The sequence below is a fragment of the Callorhinchus milii genome, unplaced genomic scaffold (genome assembly GCF_018977255.1).
Source record: "Callorhinchus milii isolate IMCB2004 unplaced genomic scaffold, IMCB_Cmil_1.0 Scaffold24, whole genome shotgun sequence".
Taxonomy (NCBI): Eukaryota; Metazoa; Chordata; class Chondrichthyes; order Chimaeriformes; family Callorhinchidae; genus Callorhinchus; species Callorhinchus milii.
The window spans coordinates 4,016,285-4,042,938 of record NW_024704765.1 but is presented as its reverse complement, the minus strand read 5'-3'; the positions used below and the strand labels follow the sequence as shown (position 1 = coordinate 4,042,938).

Genomic DNA, 26,654 nt, shown 5'->3' with positions numbered 1-26,654 from the left:
CTCCGTCTCAGACCCCACCCACGAATGCAATAGATTTTCATTTTAATTCGTCACCTAGCCCCGAGATACAAGCCATCAGTACATTTCATAACATTTCCAGAAATGTCTTTTGTCGATCTTTGACTTACAGAAAATCCTTCCTGCCTGCCTGTGTCCAGGCTTGTTATAACTGATGTCTGCCTGTCTCTGTCTGCTATCCCAGTCGTGCTGAGTGAGTGGGAGGAACTGAGTCTGGACATGAAATCCATTATTCCTGCTTTCTCTCCAGCTGGGATTGGCTGGAGGCATCACTCCCTCTCCCAGCTTCCCGGTCCCTCCCTCCCTCCCCCCACAGGGAGTCAGACTGACGTGGAGAAGGCTGGATGTGGTGCCGTTTCTCTGGGATGTACTGATCGCTGTTGGCACACACACACTCTGTCTGCAGTTATTAACTTACAGCCAACGCTCGACAGAGACAGAGAGCGAGAGCTGGGTTAATGTCTGGCAGTTTCAGACTGGACAGGAGAACTGGGCGCAGTCAGTGCCTTTGTGCCTTTCACCCAATTGTGGGTCAGAATTACACAGCGGCCTGTGGACAATGACTGGAGGTGAGTGAGGAGTTTGCATTGTGTGGCTCATTGGAAGTGAGGGTGGGATCCTGTGTGTGCCGTTGCTCTGTAGTGCTATTCTGCACTCATAAGAACACTGTCTTTCTCTTAAACCCCATTGTCTCTCCTCTGCTGACATCCTGACGTATTGACTGGTGCCACGAAGGTCCTTCTAACATATTTGTTACATAATCTTGATACCCTTACCTAACAAACATGTTCAAATTGCGCCTGAACACCTTCCTCTTTGACTGTGCCTACGGTTATCTCCCCCCAGCTCGGTCTTGTGCTCCGCCACTGTCAAGCTCTCTGGGACGCTACCCTGCATGAGGGGAGCTGTGCAAATGCAAGTTGTTGATGTTGTTGTTGATATGGAGCAAGAGTGGATAACTGGACTTGAGATATAGATCAGCCATGATCTTATAGAAGGGCAGAACAGGCTTAAGGGACTGAATGGCCTCCTCCTGTTCCTGTGTTCCACCAGCCGTGGCTTGATTGATGCCGTGCTGGAGTTCAGATGGTGACTGTGGCAGCTGTGTGGGCACAATGGGTGGGGAAGGGGAGGAAGGGGCACATCACGGCAGAGCCTGATCCTGTCCTGGAAGTAAGTGAGAAATGTAACAGAGATAGGTGGGGAGCAATGTAATAGAGGTGGGGGAGGGGCAGAGCAATGTACAGGTTATGCTGTAAAGTGAATGAATTGTACATTTTGTGGGTGAAACGCGGAAGCTGATGACCAGTGATGAGGAATGTGAAACAGAACAATTCACTATTTCCCAATTGTCTCCTTTTCACAAGGAACTGAACTGTTTGGCTGCTAAGCAATGCGATTGGATGGGATGCTGCAGTAAGGCCAGGTCAGGCCACCATAGGACCTGATCTGGACATTACACTGTAACATGACACTGACAGTAACTGGTTAGCCACAGCTGAGAGACTTTCCCATCCACAGATAGACTTCAGGAACTCTTCACCTATAGCTCACACACCCCAGGGACAGGACAGGACAGGTCGTTAGGCACTGTGTATTGAAGGAGGTGTTGCGGTGTGTGGGGGGAGTGAATGTGTGATGTGTGCCAGAAGTGATGGAGTTGGGCAGGTTTGCACTCCGGGACTCCAACCCGCGTGAAGGGCGGTATATAAATGCAAGTTGTTGTTGAGTGGGGTGTGTGGCGGGATGGGGGGTTGTGGTGGGGTGGGGGGAGTGCCTCAGGCTGCTTTTAGCACAGAGCCCTGCCCTCTCAGATTGCTGAGCTGTGTCTCTGCTAATCCCTCGCTGAGCAGCCAGTGTACACAGCTCGACTGATGAAAGGCTGTCAGTCTGTGGGTGCTCCCAGAGTCTGCGTCCCTCCCAGTCTGATGCTCAATCAACTGAAGAAAACATTAAAAGTACAGAAGCTAATTCATACAAGCTGGATGTTGTGCGTGCTCTTCAGAACAGAAATTCCTTAATGTTTTTTAAAGGAGTGTGAGTGCCAGTTATACATTATATATTATATAACACACACAGCAACAACAACAAATTACATTTGTAAAGCACAGTGTGTTATATACAACAGAGTTACACCCACATTGCCCAGACTGAGGTGGATAGATGTCTGTTAGGTCAGGATATCAAGAGATATGGGGCAAAAGCAGGCAAATGGAGTTGAGGTACAGATCAGCCATGATCTTATAGAATGGCAGAACAGTCTTTAGGGGCTGAATGGCCTATTCCTGTTCCGAGGTCCCACATGGGACCTGTATAAACTAACTTCTCATTTCCCTATTTACAGATGAACAGAGTTTACCAGAAGACGTGGTGCTGTTGTGCCAGCACCCCGAGTGTGTAGACGGCGGGAGAGCGGTGAAGGTAAAATGCTCGCTCACTCGCTTATTGTGCTGCCTTTTGACGGTCTCTTCCTGAAATATTCTGTTCCATGTTCTCGGTCAGCCAAAAGCCAGAGAGACGCTTACACACTGAGGCTTCCACAGCAGACCATGTGTTTAGTCAGCAACATTGTCACTGTGGACCAGCCTTTTTTCTGCGGAGAAAGCTTGTATTTCGATAGTACCTCATGACGTCACAACGTATCACTAATTAAGTGCAACCACTATTTTTGTAGCCATAATTGTGTACAGCAAAGCTCCATAAAGAGCCGTAAAGCGAACAATCATTTGATTTGGAAGATTGTCGGCCAAGAAACTCTATTTTCCAATCATGCCACTAGTTCTTTACTCTCTACCTGGACAGGCAGATGGGACCTCAGTTTAATATCTCATGTGAAGGACACCAGTGTAGTGCTCCCCACCCCCCTCCACCCCCACACCATACTGCACTTTCTGAGGAGTCTGTGAGCTCAAGCCCTGATATGGGGCTTGAACCCATAATCTTCTGGCCCACAGGTGAAAGTGTTGCCAACTGAACCAAGCTAACACCCAATGCTCCCTGTAATACACCCTGTAGGGTGGAGACTCAAAAGTGATTCTCAGCAGTTAGATATCCGTTGTGTCCTGGACATGTGTGGGCCTGAGAGCAGAGACTCCTTCCTTTGTTGCTTGTTTTCTTATGTTAACCTCTAAACTCTGCTGGTTAAAGCTCCAGGAGTTAGCCCAATGCACACTCTGGAGTCCCCAAACCTTTGCTCTTGCCACCCTACACCTAATACTCTCTAGAATTACGTAAGCAAGATGCGCCCCTTTGGGAAGACAGTGTACATTCCATTCTAGAGATGGGAGTTTCCATGCGTAGGTGGGATGCAAGGAGCTCTCGGCTTGGTTAGATACTCTTTAAGCATTTGTGGAGTCCTGTAGCTCAGTGGTTGGAGCACTCGCTTTGCAAGTGAGAGACCTGAGTTCAATTCCAGACAGGGCGAAACCTTGGGCAAGTTTCCTTACTCCACACAGAGCCTAATAATAATCCCTCCAAAACCAAAAACAATAATAAATTGGTCATTTTCAATCTACGACTGTTTGTGGGACATTGCTGTGCGCAATTGGCTGCCGCGTTCGCCCACAAATATACAGTCAATTCACTTTACAGTGTGTTCTGTGAAGCGCTTTGGGACGTCCTCCCGACTTGAAAAGCGCTATATCAAATGCAAGGATTATTATTATTATTATTATTAAGCATGGTGATGGACTGCGAAAGGCGAGGCAGGGCTGGGCAAGACAGGAGACGGCTGGGCAGGGTAGGGCTGGCTCACCAGGAGAGAATGTAATGCTGCTCCCTGTGCGTGTGTCACAGCCAAGAACCAGCTGAGTTTTGGTGAATTATTTCATGATCTTCTGTGTGAGGAGTGCAGCGTATGGACTCTGCCTGTAGTTAAATTGCCTGCCACCTGGTGGAAACACCACCAATGCTTAACTGCGACAAACATCTGAGTGGCACACCTCAAACCCACCGACACACAATCCTCCCCTGCACACCCAGACGCCCGCACACGCCCAGGTCTCCCCCCCACCCCACCCCCGGTGCACACCCAGGCCCCCCACCCCGCACGCTCCCAAGTCCCACCGTGCACGCCCAGGACCCCCCCTCCCCCACACACATCCAGCAGCCCCCGCTGCACACATCCATGCCCCTCCCTGTGCATGCCCAGGCCCCGCACCCCCACACATTCCCAGCCACCCATCCCTCCCCCCGCACATGTTCAAGCTTCCCTCTCTCCTCCAGGCCCCCCCCCTCCCCTGGCGCATGCCCAGGCCACCCCCCCCCCCACCGGCGCATGCGCAGGCCCCTCCCCTGCAGACTCAGGCCCGTCTCCCACAGGCACAGACACAGGCCCCTCCCTCAGCAACACCCATGCATACGCCACACAACTGTTCCATACGTGGCATGCCGGTAGCTGGAACTGGACTGACACACTGCAGCAATGGACGTATGCATGAACCGCATGCTCAAAGCAACCAAATTCCATCTGGACTTGGGCAGGTCGCGGGACAATGAGGTGGGATCAGAATCTCTCCCGATTTATTCGCTGTGTCCCTGAGCCGCGATCGAGGGGCTCCTGTGTTGGGCTTTTAGTGACAAAGGTTATTTATCTTTTCATCTCGAGAGCATTTGTGTCAATAATGAAGCCACTGCCCTCTCCGCGCTGGATCTCTCTCTAGTGTCAGCGTCTCTCTGTGTATCCCAGATAAAGTGCTGCCTTTCCTGGGATTGTCCACAGGCAGAATCTGCTAAACAATCTCCTGGGAAGTTACGTGTTAGCCTGGCTTGGGTAGTCGCACTCTCTCCTCTTGACCAGGAGTCTGTAGGTTAAAGTCCCAGGTAGGGGGCTTTGAACTCACAATCCAGGCTGACACTCCAGCACATTACTTGGGAAGCATCGCATTGTTGGAGGTGCGTTTCTTTGGATAAGTCATTAGACCGAGGTCCTATTTGCCTGTTCAGGTGGAAGTTAGAAGATCCTGCAACACTGTGTCCTGATGTCAACACGAGCAATCCTCCAGGTCACTCACCTTCTGGCTGCGGATCTTTCTGGCAGTGTGTAAATAGCTGCTGCGTTTTCTTAGAAGCACTCGCTCCATTTGACAGTAATTATCCATGTCGTACTTTGAGATGTTTCCAGATGATAAGAATGTCGATTGGTTTGGGTTTAAGACTCGTCAGAGTGAGGGGGAAAGTTCCTTGTGTGTGTGTGTGTGTGCGTGTGATGCTTTGGCCAGTGAGCAGGTTTTATTCATTTAGTTTATTATTGAACCAGTTTGTGTTTTCTCCAGTTTGTATATTGATGGAAGATTTAATAGCGATGTTCAAAATTGTGAGGGTTTTTGATAGAGTAGATAGGGAGAAACTGTTTCCTCTAGCAGGTGGGTCAGTAATCAGGAAACATAGATTTAAGATAATCGGCAAAAAAAGCAGAGGGGAGCCAACAAGAATTTTGCTAGTACTGATGAACTGCCATGTTTGCAGCAAGAGTTCCGACACCTTAAAGTGACTAATGTTAAGCTCTTTGAGACATTTTAAAGGGGGGGTAAATTCTGTGCTGTTTCGAACCTGAAGGGAGACTTTGCTCTGCTCTCCACAGCATGCAATATAAGGTGTATTGTCCTTTTAAGTGACTACATTGGTACAATAACACTGTGTATTGATAGAGAAAGCAGTGTTGAGGTTATTCTGTGCTGTCAGAAAGGTGAGTTGTGAGGTCTGAGACACAATCCAGAGCTTGTTTCCGATCGTTGCCCTCCCTCACACCCGTCACTTTGCCGAAGGCAGGAGATCAAGACTCTTCTGGCACGCAACTGTCACTGACTTGCAAGGGTGCACGAGGCCTAGCCCCACACACCCTGGGAATCCCGGGGAACCTGGGGAGCTGAATCGATGGGAAACTGGATAGATGTGTGGGAAGTCATGGTGAAAAGGTGAAAATTGGCATTGGAACATAGGAACAGGAGTAGGCCATTCAGCCCCTCGAATCTGTTCCACCATTCTATTGGATCGTGACTGTACCTCAACTCCAAACAGATTGGAAGAATGGCTCTTTCTATCTGTCACTCTCTCCGTCTGTCTGTCACTCTCTCCGTCTGTCTGTCACTCTCTCTCTCTCTGTGTGGGTCTCTGCTTGCCTGTCTGGGGGGGTGTGGGACTCCCTACTCCTGTTCCTGTGTTGAGCTGGGAACCCCCCGCACCAGCCATCTCCACAATAGCTGACGTTGGCTTTGTTTTGTTTCTTCCTTCAGGAAACATCTGCCGACGAGGGCTTGGGTCTCCAGGGACTCTCCCCGGCCAGGGCTGGGGGGGGGTTCAGCTCCATTTAAGAGTGAGAGCCCCCTCAGGGCTGTACCACCCTCTCCCCACCCCTCCCGCGGCTGGCTCTGTGGGCATTCACTAGGGTGAGACAAGGGCAGCTCCATTGCGCTGAGATATTAATAAGACTGGAAACAGAGGCTTCCTCTTTCAAATCCCCTCTGTCTGACTGACGTACATCACAAACCGCACAGGCTATTTACTGGAGTTTGGCCTTTTGTGGAATAATGTTTCTGCCACTGAATTGCTGGTGGTTGGGGGTGGGGGAGGGGTATGTGACTGACACTCCCCTCCTTCCTACTGCAGTCAGTGTAGAACATAGGCCACCCCCCGGGGGGTCGAACGATGTGGCCTCAGCCACAGCTATGATTACGCTATGACCACTGGCTCATGTCATGTGTTGTGCTCTACATGTTGGGCGGGGGAGCTGCACCAGATGACCTTTGTGGTCCCATCAAAACCAAGGTCCACATCACCAGCTGCGTTTCACACTTCTTTGGCCGGGGTGCAGAGATGTAGTAAGCGCTGTGAGTCGCCACCCTGAGACGAATTGGTGGTGAAGAGCGCTGTGTAAATACAAGTTGTGGTTGTTGTTGTTGTTACTGCTCTTGATAGAGATTTGGGGTGAGGACAGGATTGGGTTCTTGCGGGCCAGTGTGTGCGTGAGCCAGACCTGAGTGTGTGAGAGAGAGAGAGTGACCTAAATTTTTTTAGAAGCTTAAATGTAGAGAGCAGATTGAAGCTGACGCTCTGATCTGCGGGATGAAGCTCTCCCGCTTGTCATTCACACAGCCTGTGACTAACCGCTTTGTTGGGAGAGAGAGTGACTGCGTGCCAATGGAAGCCACACCACTCCTCCCTGCACAGAGCTCACGTCTATGAGGAACAAATAAAGAGAGTTCAATGGGTAAAATAACACTCAAGAACACAAAGCATGTGCAGAGCGAGAGAGAGAAGGCTCGAGGTGCTGACATTCGATCGCTGCGGTAATCCTGGGGGAACCCGAGGAGGAGCAATAGCAATTGTGTATCTGAGTTTTAGTCCAAAAGAACCAGTACATACAGGGGAATTCCACATTACACACATTGGCTCACACACACACTGGGACTCTACCCTGCTTGAGGGACTCTATATAAATGCAAGTTGTTGTTAGTGTTATACATATACACACAGTGCATTGTTCCACACACACACACTGCAGCATTACACACACACACATTGCAGTGTTACACACATGCAGTGCAGTGTTACACACCCACACACACAGTGAGTGTTACACACACACAGTAGTGTTACACACAGGGCAGTGTTACACACACAGTGCAATGTTACACACACAGTGCCGTGTTACACTCACACGCAATGCAGCATTACACTCACACACAGAGCAGTGTTACACACACACAGTAGTGTTACACACAGGGCAGTGTTACACACAGTGCAGTGTTACACACACACGGTGCAGTGTTACACACACACGGTGCAGTGTTACACACACACGGTGCAGTGTTATAATAATAACATAATCCTTGCATTTGATATAGCACTTTTCACGTTTTCTAGACGTCTCAAAGCGCTTCACAGAATAGACTGTAAAGTGAATTGACTGTATATTTGTGGGCAAAATGTGGCAGCCAATTGCGCACAGCAGTGTCGTGCAAACAGTTGTGGATTGAAATGACCAATTTATTATTGCTTTTTTTGACGGATTATTATCATGTGTGTGGAGTAAGGAAACTTGCCCATGGTTTCACACTGCTGGGAATCAAACCTGGTTCTCTCGCTTGCAAAGCGAGTGCTCTAACCACTGAGCTACAAGCCTCCACACCCACAGTGCAGTGTTACACACACACAGTGCAGTGTTACACATGAAACCGACCACCTGCTCCCTCGACCCCATCCCTACCCCTCTCCTTACCTCCCATCTCCACCTCCTTGACCCTCTACTCACAGACATCATAAACCTCACCCTGTCCACTGGTACTGTTCCCACCCCATTAAAAATGACTGTCATCACTCCTATCCTTAAAAANTCCTCCCTGGATGCATTTCTATTCTCAAACCACCACCCCATCTCCAACCTACCTTTCTTCTCCAAGGTCCTGCAACGAGTTGTTGCTTCCCAGTTTCGCTCCTTCCTCTCCTGTCACTCCCTCCATGAACCCCTCCAATCGGGTTTCCGTGCCGCCCAAGGCACAGAAACATCCCTGGTCAAAGTGACAAATGACATTCTGTCCACCTGCGTTAAGGGTTGCCTCTGCCTCCTCGTCCTCCTTGACTTCTCCTGCCTTCGACACCATCGACCACTCTATCCTCATCCACTGCCTCGCACCTCAACTTCCACGGTGCTGTCCTTGACTGGTTCAGATCATACCTCTCGCACCGCCACCACTTCATCTCTAGCCCTCATACCATCTCGTGCGGCGTTCCTCAGGGCTGTGTCCTTGGTCCCCTCCTCAGCAATATCTATATGCTCCCTCTTGGTGACATCATCCGCAAACATGGGGTCAACTTCCACATGTATGCAGATGACACTCAAGGACCACTGCTGTCCTGTCAAAATGTCTGTCAGACATCAAGTCCTGGGTGAGAGGTAATTTTCTTCAGTTGAACGTCAGCAAGGCCGAGGCTCTCCTGATTGGCTCCCATCAGCTCCTCCTCACCTCAGGCGCTGACAGCATCACCATCTATGGATGTACCTTGCTAAGCCAGTCCAGAACCTTGGTATCTGGTTTGACCCTCAACTATCCTTTCTACCCCACATCTGTGCCATGACCCGCTCTGCCTTCCCTCACCTCTGCAACATCAACCGGCTCCACCACTGTCTCACATCCGCAGTCTCACCTCCTCGCTCCCTTCCTTGCCTCCTTGAAGATCCATCTTAAGACCCTCCTTTGCCCGTGCTTTCGATCACCCTGCTTCCGCCCCTGCCCTCCAACCTCCCTGATCCCGACCTCCAGCTCGGATCCGAAACTCTGACTGTCCAGTGCCTTGGGAGGTCCTCCCAAAGTGAGAGGCACCCACCATACAAATGTAATTTTGTTGTTTTTGTTACATATACAAAGTCTAGTGTTACACATTGGTAGAGGGTGCCTGTGCTAATTAAATATTGAGGGAGTGTGTGGATGGTGTCTGGTATGGCTTGTGAACCAGGTAGCCAGCCAGTGCAGCTCAGTTACATGAAACGGCAGGGCTGGGTGGGCGGCTGAATGTTCCAGGGGCATCTCCAGCCTGGCAGCTGACAATTTACATCAGGCTACAGTGAAATCTGCAGTCCTCCTGATTGAAGCCCAGGTTCTCACTGTGCTGACGCATTGGCAACAAGAGAAAGTTCTTACCACAACTACAGGCCAGGAATTGGCTCCAATTTCCACACTGACTGACTGACCTACTGACTGCACCCAATTGCCCAACAAACAGATTGGTAGCAATTCTCGAGTATCTGTCGCGGTGGATGTGGTGGGGATGCGGTGGGAGGGTTGTCTCTTGGGGTGGGGCTGTGTGGGGGAGGGTTGTCTTCCGATGTGGGAGTGTGGGAGAGTCTCTCGCCTAGTGGGGGCAGGTATCAGTAACGTGCTGTACACAGTAGGAGGGACAGTTATGTATTTTCATTGCTCCGGGTAAATGTCACTCTGTGTTTTCCGGGAGTCTGTCAGTTTCTGGTTGACTGGAGCAGAAATGTTCAGTGATCAATTATGTAGCTTTAGGCTGTTTCAGTGCAGCAATAACAGCTTACATTTGTGCAGCGCCTTTCACATAGAGAGACGTCGCCGAGAGGTTGCTTGACAAATGCAGCGCTGGACACGGAGCAGGGAAATCCGAGATGGGAAGCCATTGGCCACAGGCAGGGTAACCGAGTTGTGTGTTGGGGAGGATTGTGAGGGCAGGGAGAAAGGCAGCAAGCCGGAGAGATGTGTGAACAAACGAGTTACCACATGCACGCCCCTGGGAGCTGCTGTTTTTGCAGCTTGTCAACTGCTGGTAACGAGCATTCAATACACAGTCAATTCACTTTACAGTAGATTCTGTGAAGCTCTTTGGGACGTCTTTGAGACGTGATAAGGCGCTATATGAAATGCAAGGATTATTATTAATATTATTGAGCCTGCGTTGCCTCCAGTTACTGGGCAGAGTGAGGAGGGGGCTGGCGAGTGCGTGAAGGTCAGAGACACTGCAGGGTTCAGCCAGACTCTGATGGGGGAGGGGGTGTGGGCCCTGGATGTGATGGATGTGACAATACTAGTCTTGTGCAGTGCTACTCTATGTGCAAACTCACTGTAATGTGAGTCACGGTGAACGGGCGGCACATAGAGTAAGGGAGTGAGGAAGGGCTGCCTTCACTGTGAGAGTTTGCACTATTGTACTGTGAAGGACCGAGCTGATCCCCAGGATGTTGTCTCTGCTGTTAACTCTTTCACTTGTTCCACTTACTGCTGTTTTTGCAGCTTGTCAACTGCTGGTAACGAGCATTCAATACACAGTGGAGTCCTGTAGCTCAGTGGTTAGAGCACTCGCTTTGAAAACAAGAGACCTGAGTTCAATTCCAGGCAGAGGGTGAAACCTTGGGCAAGTTTCCTTACTCCACACAGAGCCTAATAATAATCCCTCCAAAACAAAACCAATAATAAATTGGTCATTTTCAATCTACGACTGTTTGTGGGACATTGCGGTGCGCAATTGGCTGCCGCGTTCGCCCACAAATATACAGTCAATTCACTTTACAGTCTATTCTTGAAGCGCTTTGGGACGTTGAGAAGACATGAAAAGCGCTATATCAAATGCAAGGATTATTATTATACCCGGGAGACAAATGCTGCTGAACTGGTTTCTGATTTGAAACAATCTGTGTGGCTCCATCTGCATTACACTGAGCGTTATGGGGTGCAGCCCCTTTTCACACCTTTGAGGCCCCGGTTCAGGCGGATGCAGCGCCTCGGGACATCCTCCCGACGTGAAGGGCGCTATATACAAGTGTAATTTTTTGTTTTGCATTGTATCAATGCCATCCTTATCTCTTCCAGGTCTGTCATCATGGCGACTGCCAAGAGGTGAATGGCAGTAGCCCACTCAGCCTGTGCGCTGTGTGTGACAACAGGCTCCATCCCACAGTGCACCTCGACCGGCACATCCGCTTCGATCTCCCGCCTCAAGGTCAGTGTGGTCTTCCTGGTGCGGTCTCGGCTTCTCTGACGTTTCTCCTGTTTCCTCTCCGTTAAGGGTGGGTCTGTGATTGAGGGCAGGGCTGACTGGGGCGGGGCTGCGTGTGAGGGCGGGGCTGCGTGAGAGGGCGGGGCTGCGTGTGAGGGCGGGGCTGGTTTAGCTGGGGGAGGGGATGCTTGGCTGGGGGTGGGGATGGCTTGTTGGCCTCTCCATTCAGCAGCTCACAGGTTTGTTGCTGTGAGGTACAGTTGTGCAGTGATGGGAGCTGGTGAGGCTCTCGGTGATGATCTGACCCTGGGCAGAGCTGCTATTGTACTGAGAATCTGCTGTTGATGTCACAGGCTCTGTTCTGGCCAGGAATGTCTCTACACGGTCATGTCCTCCCCGGACTAGAACCCCGTCAGACCTGGAGGAGGACGAGGAGAGCTCGATGGATGGCAAGAGGTAGGAGAGTATTGGGATTGTATTTACTCTGCTCCTCCCCCTGCCCTTTCTCCTGCCCTTCCCATTGCCCCATCCCTCCCCCTCCTCCAGCCCCCGCCAATCTCTGTGCCCGCCAGTCGCTTCTGGGAAAGACAGTGTGGCACCAAACCAGCCATGTTACTGAGCTTATAGTCTAGGCTGGCACCAGTGCAGTACGGGGCGGGACGGGTGTTGCAGATGCTCAACCGAGGTCTTCCAGTGGACGTTTTTCCTGATGCACCGGTAACATTCTTCTCGGTGAATCAGTCAGTCAGTCCTGGCTGTTAGTGGGACAGCATTCTGCACAATGTGACTGCTGCATTTGCCGACAAAAGAAACTGATAATGATTTCTGTGAGAAAAATGAGCAAATGAGACACCATAAAAATGCACGTCCTTTCCTTTCTTGGGTGAGCTGCGGAGAGAGGCATGTCGGGGTGGGGGCTGTATCTGTCTCTGTCTATGTCACTCAGCCGAACAGCTTCCTGGAACTTCTGTGGACAAGGAGGAAACACGGGAACCTGACGCCAGAGGCTCAGCTCTTTTCTCCCCATAAAATAAACAATATCAAAGTTGTTGATACCCACTGACCTCAGTTTGTGAAGGAATCTTTCATGTGGTCTGTTTCCTTTTGTAGGTCAGTTACTACTACTAATAATAATCTTTGCATTTGATATAGCGCCTTATCACGTCTTTGAGACGTCCAAAGCGCTTCACAGAATATACTGTAAAAGGAATTTACTGTATATTCTGTGGGCAAAACGCGGAGCCAATTGCGCACAGTAAACATTTTTGTTTTGAGGGGATTATTACCCACGGAAAAGCGATCTGCCGATTGAGTAACAACTGAGTTCCAACTTATGGCTTGGTAACCAGAGGCGTGTGGTGTAAGGAAGCTTGTCCAACATTTTGCCCTGACTGGGAATCAAACCCAGGTCCTCTTGCTTGCAAGGCGAGTGCTTAACCACTGAGCTGCAGGACTGCTTGGATATGAGATGCCAAGGTCTGCGTGGCACTGGGAGGATGGCAAGCGAAGCTATTGTAAAAGTCGAGACTGGGGTGACATGACTGAGTGGTTTGGCTGTGTGGGTAGCGAGGGAGGTGATAGCTGGTGTTGAATAGATGTTCTGATTAATTCTCTCCCATTGCGCATTAACAGGAAGAATTCATCACTCAAACTGACCAAGAAGAAAGCCCGGCGACGACACACTGATGTAAGATTTCCTTCGTTCTCCCTCTCTTTAATGGCAGCATCCTGTGCCTCACAGTCTGTCTGGCAGTGAGCAACATGGTGTGACTGAACTGGGGGCAGCGGAGAGTGAGTGAGCTCAGTGTGAGCCAGTGCCTTGGTCTCGTGTGGGAATCACATCTCTTTATCTCACAGGATCCGAGTAAGGAATGTTTCACACTGAAGTTTGACTTGAACATCAACATCGAAACAGAGATTGTTCCTGCCATGAAGAAGAAGACTCTGGGGTAAATATTGGAGCCGGGACAGCTCTCCCTCTCCCCCGCCTTCCCACAGCCTCCCCCCATATCTCTCTCTCTTTCCCCTACCCTCCGAGCACCCCCCACCTTCTTCCCCCATCCCACCCCGAGCCCTCTCCCCCCACACCGAGCCCCCCCTTTCTCCCCACAGCCATCCTCCCTTTCCGCCCCTCTCTCTCCCCTATCGAACCTACACCCTCTCTCTTATCCCCCCTCCCAACCACCCCTTCTCTTTCCCCCACCCTCCCGGCCACCCTCTCCCCTCCTTGAATTTAATGCAGTTTACTGTGTTTGTAATATTTCTATCTACCACCACAGGGAGGTGCTGATGCCTGTGTTCGAGCGGAAGGGCATTGAGCTGAGGCGAGTGGATATTTTCCTGGACCAGTCGTACACTCCGCTTTCCCTGAAATTTGAAGCTTACCGGTTTGGAGGACATGACCTGCGGGTGACAGGTATGCAATGCGCCCCCATTAACGTGATGCTGCATAGCAGCAAAGCTCTGACTTGTGTCTTTTCTTAACTGTTTGTTTGCTGCTCACCAACCTCCATTCATTCTATGCAACTTTACCCCCTTCCCAGCCCGTAACTCACACTCTCTCTCACACACGCACACACTACCTGGTGTTTGTCACACACACATACGCACTAAACTGGTGTCTCTCTCACACACGGATGGACACGCACACGCAGACCCGGGCTGCCTGGGTGAGCTGGTGCCGGTGACACAAATGCGGTGTCTCCTCAGCTTGTGAGCAGCATCGCCCTGATTAGCATACAGGTGTGAGCCTTCAGCTGTGTTTGCTGTTCCCCATCTGTGCCAGACACAGACACCAGGTGTGTATGAGACAGAGAGACACCAGGTGTGTGTGTGTGTGAAAGAGAGAGAGGCACCAAGTGTGTGTGAGAGAGAGAGGGACACACTAGGTGTGTGTGTCCTTGTGGAATCCTGCTTTCTAACGTTTCCTTCCTGTAGTTTTTGGAATCCTATAGAGTAGTGATTAGAGCACTCGCATCCAAAGCGAGACACCTGGGATCAATTCCTGGCAGGGCGAAATGTTGGGCAAGTTTCCTTACTCCACACGCCTGTTTACCTTGCAGTAAGTAGAAACCCAGTTGTTAGTCGATTGGCAGATCGCTTTTCTGGGGATAATAATCCTTCAAAAAAAAACAATGATAATTTGGTCACTCAATCCACGACTGTTTGTGGGTCGCTGCTGTGCACAATTGGCTGCCGCATTTCACCCACAAATATACAGTCAATTCACTTTATAGTATATTCTGTGAAGTGCTTCAAGACGTCTTGAAGACGTGAGAAACACTATATCAAATGCAAGGATTATTATTATTATGTGTATGTGAGAGAGCGCGGGCCAGTTTGTGTGGGTGAGAGAGAGAGATGGAACGGGTCAGGGTGTGTGAGTGTGAGAGAGAGACCATGTGTGTGTGTGTGTGTGTGTAGTTGAGACACCACATTATTGTGTGAGAGAGAACGGATCACTGTGTAGGATAGAGTGTGAAACAGTAATACAATGTGAGTGGGTGGCCACACTGACTGGGGAGTGGGGACTAGTGGGAGTTCTCCAGCCCCTGCGAGTGTTTAAATAGAATTTCTGTCTTTATTTCCTCAGTAAAGCCAGGCAGTGAGCTGAAGGTGGAACAGGCTGTGAAGGATTTCAAATCGCTGAGTTTACCTGCTGTGAGGCCGCCGAGCACCCCATCACCTGTAATCGGTGTGCCAACACCATCCCAGCCCGACCAGCCCCCACCACATCCACAGCTCCCGCCACAGCTCCTACCTCCGCCAGGATGGGACCTCGCTGATGTGACAGTGAGTGATTCTGCTCTCTGCTCAGCGCCTTTGCTCTCTGTATCCTGGTAACTGAGGCCAGTACACAGCTCAAAGGTGGCCTGACTGTTCAGTATAGTGTGAGCTCGGAATCAGGCATGTCTCTGACACAGGGATGCTCTGCTGAATCCACTGTGGCAACAGCTGTGCGTTGGTTGTCAGCCAGCAACTCAGTGTCTCTGTGACCGTGTCACATGTACTCTATACTCATATGTACTCTCACTCACGCGCTCTCTCCCTCTCTCATACAAATGCTCTCTCTGTCTCTCACTCTCTCACATGCATTCTCCCTCTGTCACACATACACTTTCTATCGCACACATTCTCTCGCACACACTCTGTCTCTCGCACACATACAGTTTCACTCACTAGCATACTCTCTCTCTCACACACTCTCTCACACACACATTCGCTTTCTCTCTCTCTCTCACAGTTTCTCTCACACACACTCTCACAGCTGCACATTCAGAATAGGAATGTGTGGCATTCTTGCACAGAGCATGTGAGCAGTGAGATGCTGTCCTACGTGTTCAGACACAGGCTCAGAGAGCGTTGTTGGAATGAGAATGGCATGCTGTGCAGGGAGGGTTTGCTCTCCAGAGCTGACCTCTGGGGACATTGACCAGGTCCCAGTTACTAAGTCCCGGTCAGGACAGGTGGGGCAGGGTGGGGCCTGGCTGCCCTTCGCAGGTTCAATGATGTACTATCTGTACCGATTTCCTTCACTTTCCACTTACTTGCAATTGATATAGCGCCTTATCACATCTTCGAGACATTTCAAGGCGCTTCACAGAATATACTGTAAAGTGAATTGACTTCATATTTTGTGAGAGAATCGCAGCAGCCAACTGCACACAGCAGTGTCCCACAAACAGTTATGGATTCAATTACCAAATTTTTTTTAAAATTTCAAGGAATAATTACCCCCAGAAAAGTAATTCACCAATCGACTAACAAAAGGGTTCCTACTTACTGCTAGGTAAACAGAACGGTGTGGAGTAAGGAAACATGCTCAACGTTTCGCCTCACCTGAGAATCGAACCCAGGTCCTCTCGCTCGCGAGGCGAGTCCTCTAACCACTAAGCTATAGGACTCTTAACAATACCTCATCCCAGGGCCTGTCCCTGGGAATCGGGGAGGTAGGGTCACCCTATTGTAGGCAAATCTTTCTTCTTCCGCTTGCCTGCTAACGGAGGCCTCTGGCTAGAGGGGTGGCCTGCTCATGCCCTCTCATCATCTCCAAATGCGGGCGACAGCTGCTGACAGTGTTAGAGGACCCTGAGCAATGCAGTGTTGTCAAATATGTGGGCTGTGAACCTGGTGAGTAACCGCAATGTTGGAAGCTCCCAGCAGAGAGACTGCCCTTTGACACTCATTAACCGGTGGTGCACAGCTCCTCTCGGAGTCAGTGAGCAAAGGTGAAGCTGTGAGCAGCAGCGCCCTGCCTGTGTTCGCACACACACAGCCAGCAGCCGTTTGAATATTTACAGCAATCACAGCACCCGTCAGGAGGTCAAAGCTTCCCGGCACCAACAAGGAATGTTCGGCTACAACAGCCAGAGCTGGCAGGTGCCACACGCCAATAGCCGCAGATTTTCCGACAGCTACTTTGCCTATTTCCACTCCCCCAGAGAGGGAGAGGGGCAGGGGGTGCTCCGGGCAGCCAGAGACCAGAGGGGCAGTACCAGGGCACAGAGCTTTAAATCACTAAATCTTTGGGATGATCGTGGTGTTGACCTTTCTCTCTCCATTCCTGCCCCGGCTCCCCAGCAGGTAAATTGAGCGACCGTTCCAATGTGTGGGAGTGGGGGGGTGTTCTGTGTGTGGGTGTGGAAGTAGGGAATGGTGTGTGTGGGTGAGGGGGTGGAAGGAGGGGATTGTGTGTGGCGAGAGTTCTATGGCTGTGAATATGTGTGAGTCGGGGGAGGGTGTCTGGGAGTGGGGAGGGGGTTATCGGGGAGTGGGGAGGGGTTTATCTGGGAGTGGGGGAGGTGTATCTGGGAGTGGGGAAGGTGTATCTGGGAGTGGGGGAGGTGTATCTGGGAGTGGGAGTGGGGGGTGTATCTGGGAGTGGGAGTGGGGGGTTGTATCTGGGAGTGGGAGTGGGAGGTGTATCTGGGAGTGGGGGAGTAGAGGGTTTTAAAACACTGAAGTGGAGTTGTGCTCCGCCACTATCAAGCGCTCTGGGACTCTCCTGGGTGAGGGGGGGCACGATGTAAATGCAAGTTCTTGTTGTTGTTGAAGCCATTTGGAACTCTCCCAGCTGAAAGCAGCTGCTCAAAATAGCTGAGTGCCATGGAGCTGCTGTAATGTGACAATGGTTTGTGTAATTGATCTGCTTTGAGGTGGAGGTGAGAGCTTGAGTGCATCGAGAAAGACGCTGCCAACTCCCCACTGCCCTTTGATCCGCATTGTTTCCCTGTTTGAAGGAACCTCGTTATCCATTAAGATGATGAGTTCTGTATTGTGATGGTTAGATAAGGTGGCGGAGGTGTTCAGGACAGGCCAGAGGGACAAGCAGTCACTTAAGTGGCCAGTGATTGTGCTGTGATGCCAGGCCACTGTCCCATCTCCCACGTCACTGCCGGGAATTGACCACATTTTCTGGGCTGTAGCAGCAGAATCCCCTCTCCAGCTTCCTCTTCGATCAATGCCTACGGTCACCTCCGGCCCCTCTCACCAGCTCGGTGTCGTGGCTCTGGGACGCTACTCTGCATGAGGTGGCGCTGTGTAAATGCAAATTGTTGTTGTTGTTGCAGCAGACTTGACTCTCACAGATGTGCGTAAACTACTTTTCTCTCTGTGTGTGAGTCTCTGTGTTTGTCTCTATGTGTCCCTGTGTGTGTGCGTGTGTGTCTGTGTGTTTCTCTCTCGGTGTAAGTCTCTGTGTTAGTGTAATTGTGTGTATGTGTGTGTTTGTCTCTGTGTGTGTGTCTCTGTGTCTCTGTGTGTGTGTCTGTGTGTGTGTGAATGTGTCTCTATGTGTGTGAGTCTCTCTCTGTGGGTGAGTCTCTGTATGTGAATCTGTATGTGTGTCTGTGTCTGTGTGTGTGTGTCTATGTGCGTGCGTCTGTGCGCGTGCATCTGTGCGCGCCTGCCTGAGTCTGTGTGCGCGCACGAGTTTGTGCTCACGTGCGAGTCTGTGCGCGTGTGCGACTCTCTCTGTGTGTGAGTCTCCAGTCACTCTCTGCCCAGTGAGGTGCTGCTGACTTCACTCACTCACTCACTCACCATGTGTTACAGGCTCCCGGGCGGCGGAGGAAGAACATGACAGAGTTTTTGGGAGACGCCAGTATTCCCTTTCCTGATCCTGTGGTCCCCCTCGGCCCCTCCCTCCCTGGGGTGACCAGCGACACCTGGAAGAACCGGGCGGCCAGCAGGTTCAGTGGCCTCTTCAGCCAGGGCACAGGCATGGCAGCCTTCGGCAGGGTATGTGCGGGGGTAGGGCAAGAGAGGGTGGGGGAGCAGAGGGTGAGTGAACGGGAGGATGGTGCCACGGCGGGGTGGGAGAGTAGTGCACACTGGCACATTGGTATACACCATCACCACACACACACACCATACAACAAGAACAAAACAAAACAACAGCTACTCAGATGGGCAGAGGGTGGAAAGTGTGTTCCACAAGGTTGGTATTGGGGCCACTGTTGTTCACAATTTACATTAACGATTTGGACTTGGGGATCGAAAGTACAATTTCAAAATTTGCTGATAACACCAAATAGGGGGGTGTAGTTAATACTGAGGAGGACTGCAACAAATTACAAGACGTTAATAAACTTGATGAATGGGCATTTAATTGGCAAATGAATTAGATAGTGTGAGGCGGTACATTTTGGTAGGAGGAATAAGGAGGTCACATACTGCCTGGAAAATAAGAATCTAAATGGGGTAGAGGGACAGAGGGAACTAGGGGTACAGATACACAAATCGCTAAAAGTAGCAACACAGGTTAATAAGGCTATAGAAAAAGGAAACCAGGAGTTGGGGCTCATTTCAAGAGGGATGGAAATGAAAAGCAGGGAAGTTATGCTAAACTTATATCGAACCTTGGTTAGACCACACTTAGAATACTGTGTACAGTTCTGGCCCCCATGTTATAGAAAGGATCTAGAGGCACTGGAAAAGGTGCAAAGGAGATTTACAAGGATAATACCAGAACTGCAAGGTTATTCCTATCAGGAAAGGCAAAACAAGCTTGGACTCTTCTCTTGAAAAGAGAAGGGTGAGGGATGACCTAACAGAGGACTTTAAAACTATGAAACCATGAAAGGTTTTGTTGGATAGACACAGAGAAGATGTTTCCTCTTGTGGGGGAGACCAAAACCAGGGGCCATCAATGTAAAATAGTCATCAATAATTCAAATAGGGAATTCAGAAGAAACTTCTTTACCCAGAGAGTGGTGGGAATGTGTAACTTACTACCACAAGGAGCAGTGGCGGTAATTAGCATAGATGCATTTAATGGGAAGCTGGATAAGTACATGAGGGAGAAAGGAATAGAAGGTTATGCTTGAAGGCTTAGTTGAGGAAGGGCAGGAGGAGGCTCATGTGGAGCATAAACACCGGCATAGACAAGTTGGTCTATTTCTGTCCTGTACATCCTATGTAATTCTATGTAACAACTATTTGCGTTATATTTGTACCCTTCACACAGGGTAGAGTCTCGGAGTGTTTCAAGATACAACACTCACCTACACACACTCTCGCACACAAAACAGGAGGAAGGTTCTCTATCCAGTAGTCAGCTTCCACCCAATGTGAAATGTATAAAGCTTTACAATCTCCTGTTGACCCCATAGGAAATGGATAAAATGGACCTGTTGCAGAGCAAGCTGCAGGGCTACAGCCTGTTCGGGCTGCCCAGGAGACCCGCTTCCCTGCGCTTCCAGCAGGACTCGTGGGAGGAGGATGCCAGCCTGTACCTGGAGGCCTCGTGGCAGGACCTCATCCAGGCTCCTGAGGTAAAGCTCTCAGTGAGAGAGACCCACGCACCCACCCCCATACACCAAACCCTATACACCCCCACCCCCAAACACCACACACATACACACACCCACAAACACACACTTATAGCCCTCCCCCTCCCCCATACACCCAACGGTGGGTGGGGTTTGGGCTGGGCCAAGGGTGTGAGGCTAACGTGACCATGTACCTTACAGAAACTGCCTCGGAAACAGAGCCACCAGCAGGAAGCTATCTGGGAGCTGCTCACCACTGAAGCCACCTACATCAGGAAGCTCCGCGTCATCACTGATGTGAGTTACACACCTGGCAGAATGATTTGCCTGATATTACTAATAATAATCCTTGTATTTCATAGGGTGCCTTTTCACGTCTTCGAGACGTCTTAAAGCGCTTCACAGAATATACTGTAAAATGAATGGACTGTATATTTTGTGGGTGAAACGCGACAGCCAAGGGTCCCACAATTAGTCGTGGATTGAGTGACCAATTTATTATTATTTATTTTATTTTTTACATTATTTTTTGAAGGGCTTATTACTTGCCCAACATTTCGCTCTGCCCGGGAATCAAATCCAGATCAAGCGTGTGCTCTAATCACTACGCTACAGGACTCCACAAATTCCATGTGGATTCACATACACGCCAGCCTGATCCGGGTTACACGTGGATTTACACACTACACACTTACATTAATCACTATAACTGAACTCTTCCCACCCCTGAATTTTGTCCCCTCGTTTCCTGACGACCCAGTCAGGTGCTGAGGGCAGGGTAGCACCCGCTCCAATCTGTGAGCCCAGGTGTAGTGATGGTGAGAGACCATGTTGTTCCCAGGGGGGTGGGCAGCAGGGGAGACCCCAGCCCAAGGACTCAGCTATCGCAGTTCTGCCCAGGCTGGTCGGCAGGGAGGTTAGGGGACAGTGTGAACCATATAATAATCATCCTTGCATAATAATAAACCACATGAGGTTTTTGGGGCAGGTGAAAGAATACCTCTGTGTATGTGTGTCTGTGTGTGTCTCTGCGTGTCTGTGTACGCGTGTGTGTGCGCGCTGTGAAGGCTGACTGTGTGTGTGTCTCCCTCTCTCTGCAGCTCTTCCTGTCATGCCTGATGAACCTGCAGGAATCGGGCCTCCTGTCTGAGGTGAGGATCTTGTTGGCAGGGTAGGGGGAGGGTGGGTCGGAGAGGTGTAGTTGGAGGGGAAGTAGGGGGAGAGGGAGGGGGGGTGCAGTGGGGGAGGAGTGATGGGTGGGAGACGCTGTGACTGACTCACACTGTTACACAGGTGGAGCCGGACAAGCTGTTCTGTAATGTGCAGGAGCTGATCGAGGTGCACAAGGCACTATGGGGGGAGGTGCTTTACCCCGTGGTGGAGGCCGCGCGTAGGAACCAGTCTCTGCTTGACCCGAGCGGGTTACACCAGGGTTTCAGCACGGTGAGTCCAGGCCAGACATCCCAACCTAGTAACACTCACCAGCCTGGCTGTGGGTAACCCACCTCTCTCTAACCAGCCATCACTAACCATCAGTGTGTGATCTGTCGCGAGCTCTTGTCTCAGTGCTGAACTATCTTGACAACCTCACCCTTTCTCTCACCCGCTCACTCACCGTTTCTCTCACTGTCTCATCCACTTTCTCTCTTTCTCTCTGTTTTGCTATCGCTCACTATGTTTCTCTTCGCTCAGCGACTTGGGATGAGCTCCCAGCGTGACAGACAATGTACACACATCATTAGTTGTTGTTGTTGACAGTTCGGGACACGGTTCCAGCCGTACACACGGTATTGCTTGGAGGAGGAGGGCAGCCTGGAGTACATGCGCTGCCTCCTGCGTGACAACGATCGCTTCAGGATCTACGTTACGGTCAGTGCCCCCAGATACTGCCCACCCGCCCCTCTCTCTCCCCTCTCCTCCGCCTTTCTCTCCCTTCTCCCCCGCCTCTCTCTCCCCCCATCTTTCCCCCACCCCACACATCCCTCTCTTATCCCCACCACTCTCTCACCTACCACCTGTCTCTCCCCACCGACTCTCTCTCGCCCGCCCTCTCTCTGTCCTCCACATCTCTCTCTCTCTCCCCCCCGCCACACTCTTCCCCCACCTGTCGACATTGTATGTGACTGTGTGTCTGTGTGTGCAGTGGGCAGAGACGCACAAGCAATGTAACCGGCTGAAGTTGAGCGACATGTTAGTGAAGCCGCATCAGCGACTGACCAAGTACCCGCTGCTGCTCAAGTCCGTGCTCAAGAAAACAGACGAGCCCCGCGCTCGGGAAGCCCTCATCAGCATGGTACGTTCGCGGCCGCCGCCAAGCTCCTCCCCGCCCATTTCCCCCACTCCCCCTACCAAGATCCCCCACACACACACACTCTCTCACATGTACTCTCTCACACACACGCACTCTCACACGCACTCTCACACACTCACTCTCACACACATGCTCTCACACACATGCTCTCTGTGTGCAGGTCAGTGCTGTTGAGGGCTTTATCGCTCAGGTGAACTCTCGCATGAGACAACGACAGGAGCAGCAGCGACTGGCGGCCATCATCAGCCGCATTGACTCGTATGAGGTGGTGGACGGCAGCTCAGAGGAGGTGGAGAAGGTAGAGAGAGAGGGAGAGACCCGTGGGGAGGCAGCGGCGGCTCTCGCTGTGGGTTACACTGTTTCAGACCTGCCTTAAAACCTCACTCACTTTCTCTCTTCCACTGTTTCTCACTTTCTTTATCTTTTGCTATCTCTCACTGTCTTTCTCTTCCTTTACACTTTCTCTTTCTCTCTCTCTCTCTCTCTCTCTCTCTCTCGGTCTCTCTGTCTCACTCTCTTTCTCTCTCTCTCGGTCTCTCTGTCTCATTCTCTCTCAGGTGCTGAAGGAGTTCTGCCACTTGGACCTGATGGCCCCAATGCTGGACACATCCCCTGAACACACGAGGCAGCTGGTGTTGGAGGGCAGCCTGCGGATGAGGGAGGGGAGAGATAGCAAGGTGAGCGGTCAGCCACATACCTCTCACAGCCGAGATCACAGAACATTTCTTCATGGTACAACAACAGCAACAACAATAATAATGAGCCGGGCTGACACACAGCGAGCCGGGCTGACACACAGCGAGCCGGGCTGACACACAGCGAGCCGGGCTGACACACAGCGAGCCGGGCTGACACACACCGAGCCGGGCTGACACACACCGAGCCGGGCTGACACGCACCGAGCCGGGCTGACACGCACCGAGCCGGGCTGACACGCACCGAGCCGGGCTGACACACACCGAGCCGGGCTGACACACACCGAGCCGGGCTGACACACAAACCCTTTTGCTCCTCACAGATGGATGTCTATTGCTTCCTCTTCACTGACATCTTCCTGATTACCAAACCGGTAAAGAAAGCCGAGAGAACCAAGGTGATCCGGCAGCCCCTGCTGGTGGAAAAGATTATTTGCCGGGAGCTGAGAGATCCTGGTGAGTTTAGTTGCCGATCTAACACTGATCTGCTGTCGCTGGTGTCGCTTGAGGCTGCCGGTGGGAGAGGGCGTAGGCGGGGGAGGGCGGCCACACTGCGAGAGACAGTGATGGGAAACGTGTCAACAGAGATTGCGGGGACAGTGGAATGGGAGATGACGGGAACTGGTGGTAACATTCCCATTGTGTGTCCTCAGGTTCTTTCCTGCTGGTCTACCTGAATGAGTTCGGCAGCGCTGTGGCCGCCTACACCTTCCAGGCTGGCAGTACCGCAGGGGGCCGAGCCTGGACCGAGGCCCTGGGCAACGCACAGGTCAGTGTTGGTGGGGCTGGGGGGGAAAGGGACTGGTGAAGGAGTGAGAGGGGCAGGAGGAGGGAGCAGGGGGGCTGGGGGGGAACGAGGGAGTGGGGGCTGGAGGAGTGGGGATGAAGAGGGGCTGGTTGCGGGAGGGCAGGGGAGATGGAATGAGGTTTTGGAGGTGGGGAAGGGGGTGGGGGTACGGGGTGAAGCAGGTCTCTGGAGGCCGCTGTGACAGTGATGACCATTGCAGAGTCGGGTGCGGAGGCTTCGGGAGAGGGAGCGGCGACGGAAGCAGCCGCTGGGAGAGGAATTGGAGAGTGACGGCTCAGCCGGCAGCTCCCCGTCACTGGAGCACAGACCCTCGGCCTCACCACCTGCCCAGCACAGGTACTGCGCTCCCAGCACTGCCCCTCCTGCCTTGGCACAGCACCATCCCACCCGGCATAGCGACCTCCCCTTCGGCACAGCGCCCTCCCCTGGTACAGCGCCCCCCCCCCCACCGCCCTCACAGCCCCCAACCCCCGGCTCAACCCTCACCACCCCCCGGCACAAAGCTAACCTCCTCCCCACCTGGCACAGCCCCCTCCCCCCCCGGCAAAGCCCCCAAGTTGGGTTTGAGACTCGGCGGCCCCAGCCTGTCCCTTAAATTCCCTAAGCTCCTCAGGTTGACAGCCTAAGGATGTCTCCCTGTTGGTTCCCAATCCCAGAGGAATGTCAGGTGCTGGGATCAACGAGGGGAGGGAGAGTGCGGAATAGGTGCTGATAGGAACAGGAGGAGAGCACGGGTGTTAGGTAACCAGTTACTGAAGCGGTTGTTGGTATTCCTGGGTTAGACTTAGTGTGTGATGACGTGTAACTAAGAGGGTATAAGTTGAGAGGTGATTATTATAATAATAATCCTTGCATTTGATATATCGCTTTATAACGTCCTCAAGATGTCTCAAAGTGGTTCTCAGATTATATTGTAAAGTGTAGTGACTATATTTTGTGGGTGAGACGCGGCAGCCAATTGCATGCAGCAGTGTCCCACAAACAGACCTGGATTGAGTGACCAAATTATTGTTTTTTTTTCAAGGGATTATTACCCCCAGAAAAGTGATCTGCCAATCGACTAACAACTGGGTTCCTACTTACTGCTAAGTAAACAGAGGTGTGTGTGTGGAGTAAGGAAACTTGCCCAATGTTTTGCCCTGCTCGGGAATCGAACCCAGGTCCTCTCACTTGCAAGGCCCATGCTCCAACCTCTGAGCTACAGGACTCTGCATAAACTTGTCCCTGGGTTTGGGTGAGATTGCGTATGGAGAGCTGTCTGGCGCAGGGTTACCACGGTGCCTGTGCTCACACTGACCCTCTCCCTATGCCCACACTGACCCCCTCTCCATGTGCCCACATTGACCCCCATCCCCTCTCCCTGTGCCCGCACTGTCCCCTCCCCATTCCCTGTGCCCGCATTGACCTTCCTCCCCTCTCCGTGTGCCCACACTGACCCTCCATCATCTCCGTGTGCCCACACTGACCCTCCATCATCTCCGTGTGCCCACACTGACCCCCCTCTCCCTGTGTCCACACTGACCCTCTCCACCTCTCCCTTCAGCCAGTCACACAGCCCGGCGGAGCCCGTTTCAGTTGTGATTGTGGATGTGACCGAAGATGTGTCGTCGCCTCCCTCCAGCAGGGGGACGGGGGAGGTGCCCTCGGAGTCACCCCCGAACCCTAACACCCTGACATTGGCCACCAACACCTGCCGCTCAGCCTCTATCGACAGCGCCTACGGCACCATGTCTCCCAGTTCCGTGCGGGAGTTTGGGGAACAGCAGCAACGGGAATCAGCGGATGAAGATCTGGAATCCTCGTGCTCACAGCATTCCACCTCCCCCAAGCTCCGGCTCCCAATAATTCCTGCCCGGGCACTGCAGTGCCGGCAGGAAGTTTCCAAATCCAAATCCGAAGCCAATCTACTCCAGCTGCTCTGGTGCTCAGCAGCCTCGCCTTCCCAGACGCACCTGAGCCAGAGCCGGAGCTTGACTGAAATCTCCAGGTGTGGGATAAGTGCCCCCGCACAGGGCCCACAGGGTCAGCCTGACCGGCCCAAACCCCGGGCCAGCAGAGTGGCCGACACGCTGAGACGGGCCGAGGCCAGGGTCTTGGGCAGGTGGGCCTCCCCTGACAGCAGCAGCAGCAGCAGCAGCGACTCAGAGCTGTCCGACATGGAGCAGTTGGAGTTTGTAAAGGGACACGTCTCCCCCTGCCTTCCTGCTTCTGGTGCCTGCCCACGGCCCCCCAGCACTGACAACAGCAGCACCGATGTCAGCTCGTCATGTCCGGAGCCCCTCACTGCGCAAAGGGATTCCGAGGGTGTGGCAGGGGGTTCCCAGGGTGTGGCAGGGGGTTCCCAGGGTGGGCAGGGGATTCCCAGGGTGGGGCAGGGGATTCCCAGGGTGGGGCAGGGGATTCCCAGGGTGGGGCAGGGGATTCCCAGGGTGGGGCAGGGGATTCCCAGGGTGGGGCAGGGGATTCTCAGGGTCCGGGAGAACATTCCCAGTCTCCGGGAGAGGATTCCCAGTCTCTGGGTGTGGAGGAAATGGTTGGTGAGGATGGTGACAGAGCCGATATGTTAGGAGGAGTGGCGGAACCAGGGCAGCACAGGAAGCTGA

At 52.1% G+C, this 26,654-nt stretch overlaps 1 protein-coding gene across 1 annotated transcript; it reads left to right on the top strand.

The window, feature by feature from the left end:
- The first annotated feature begins 339 nt into the window (after positions 1-339).
- LOC103181447 (pleckstrin homology domain-containing family G member 5) lies at positions 340-26,654 on the top strand. The gene is made up of 22 exons (XM_042343781.1): positions 340-587; positions 2,363-2,439; positions 11,340-11,469; positions 11,820-11,922; positions 13,099-13,153; positions 13,324-13,415; positions 13,746-13,882; positions 15,059-15,258; positions 18,520-18,705; positions 20,079-20,240; positions 20,439-20,534; positions 21,338-21,388; positions 21,531-21,680; positions 21,996-22,106; positions 22,381-22,530; positions 22,709-22,846; positions 23,106-23,225; positions 23,567-23,699; positions 23,897-24,012; positions 24,251-24,387; positions 25,595-26,417; positions 26,619-26,654. Exons 1-22 carry the CDS (start codon positions 578-580, stop codon positions 26,652-26,654), a joined length of 3,213 nt encoding a protein of 1,070 aa, XP_042199715.1. The 5' UTR covers positions 340-577.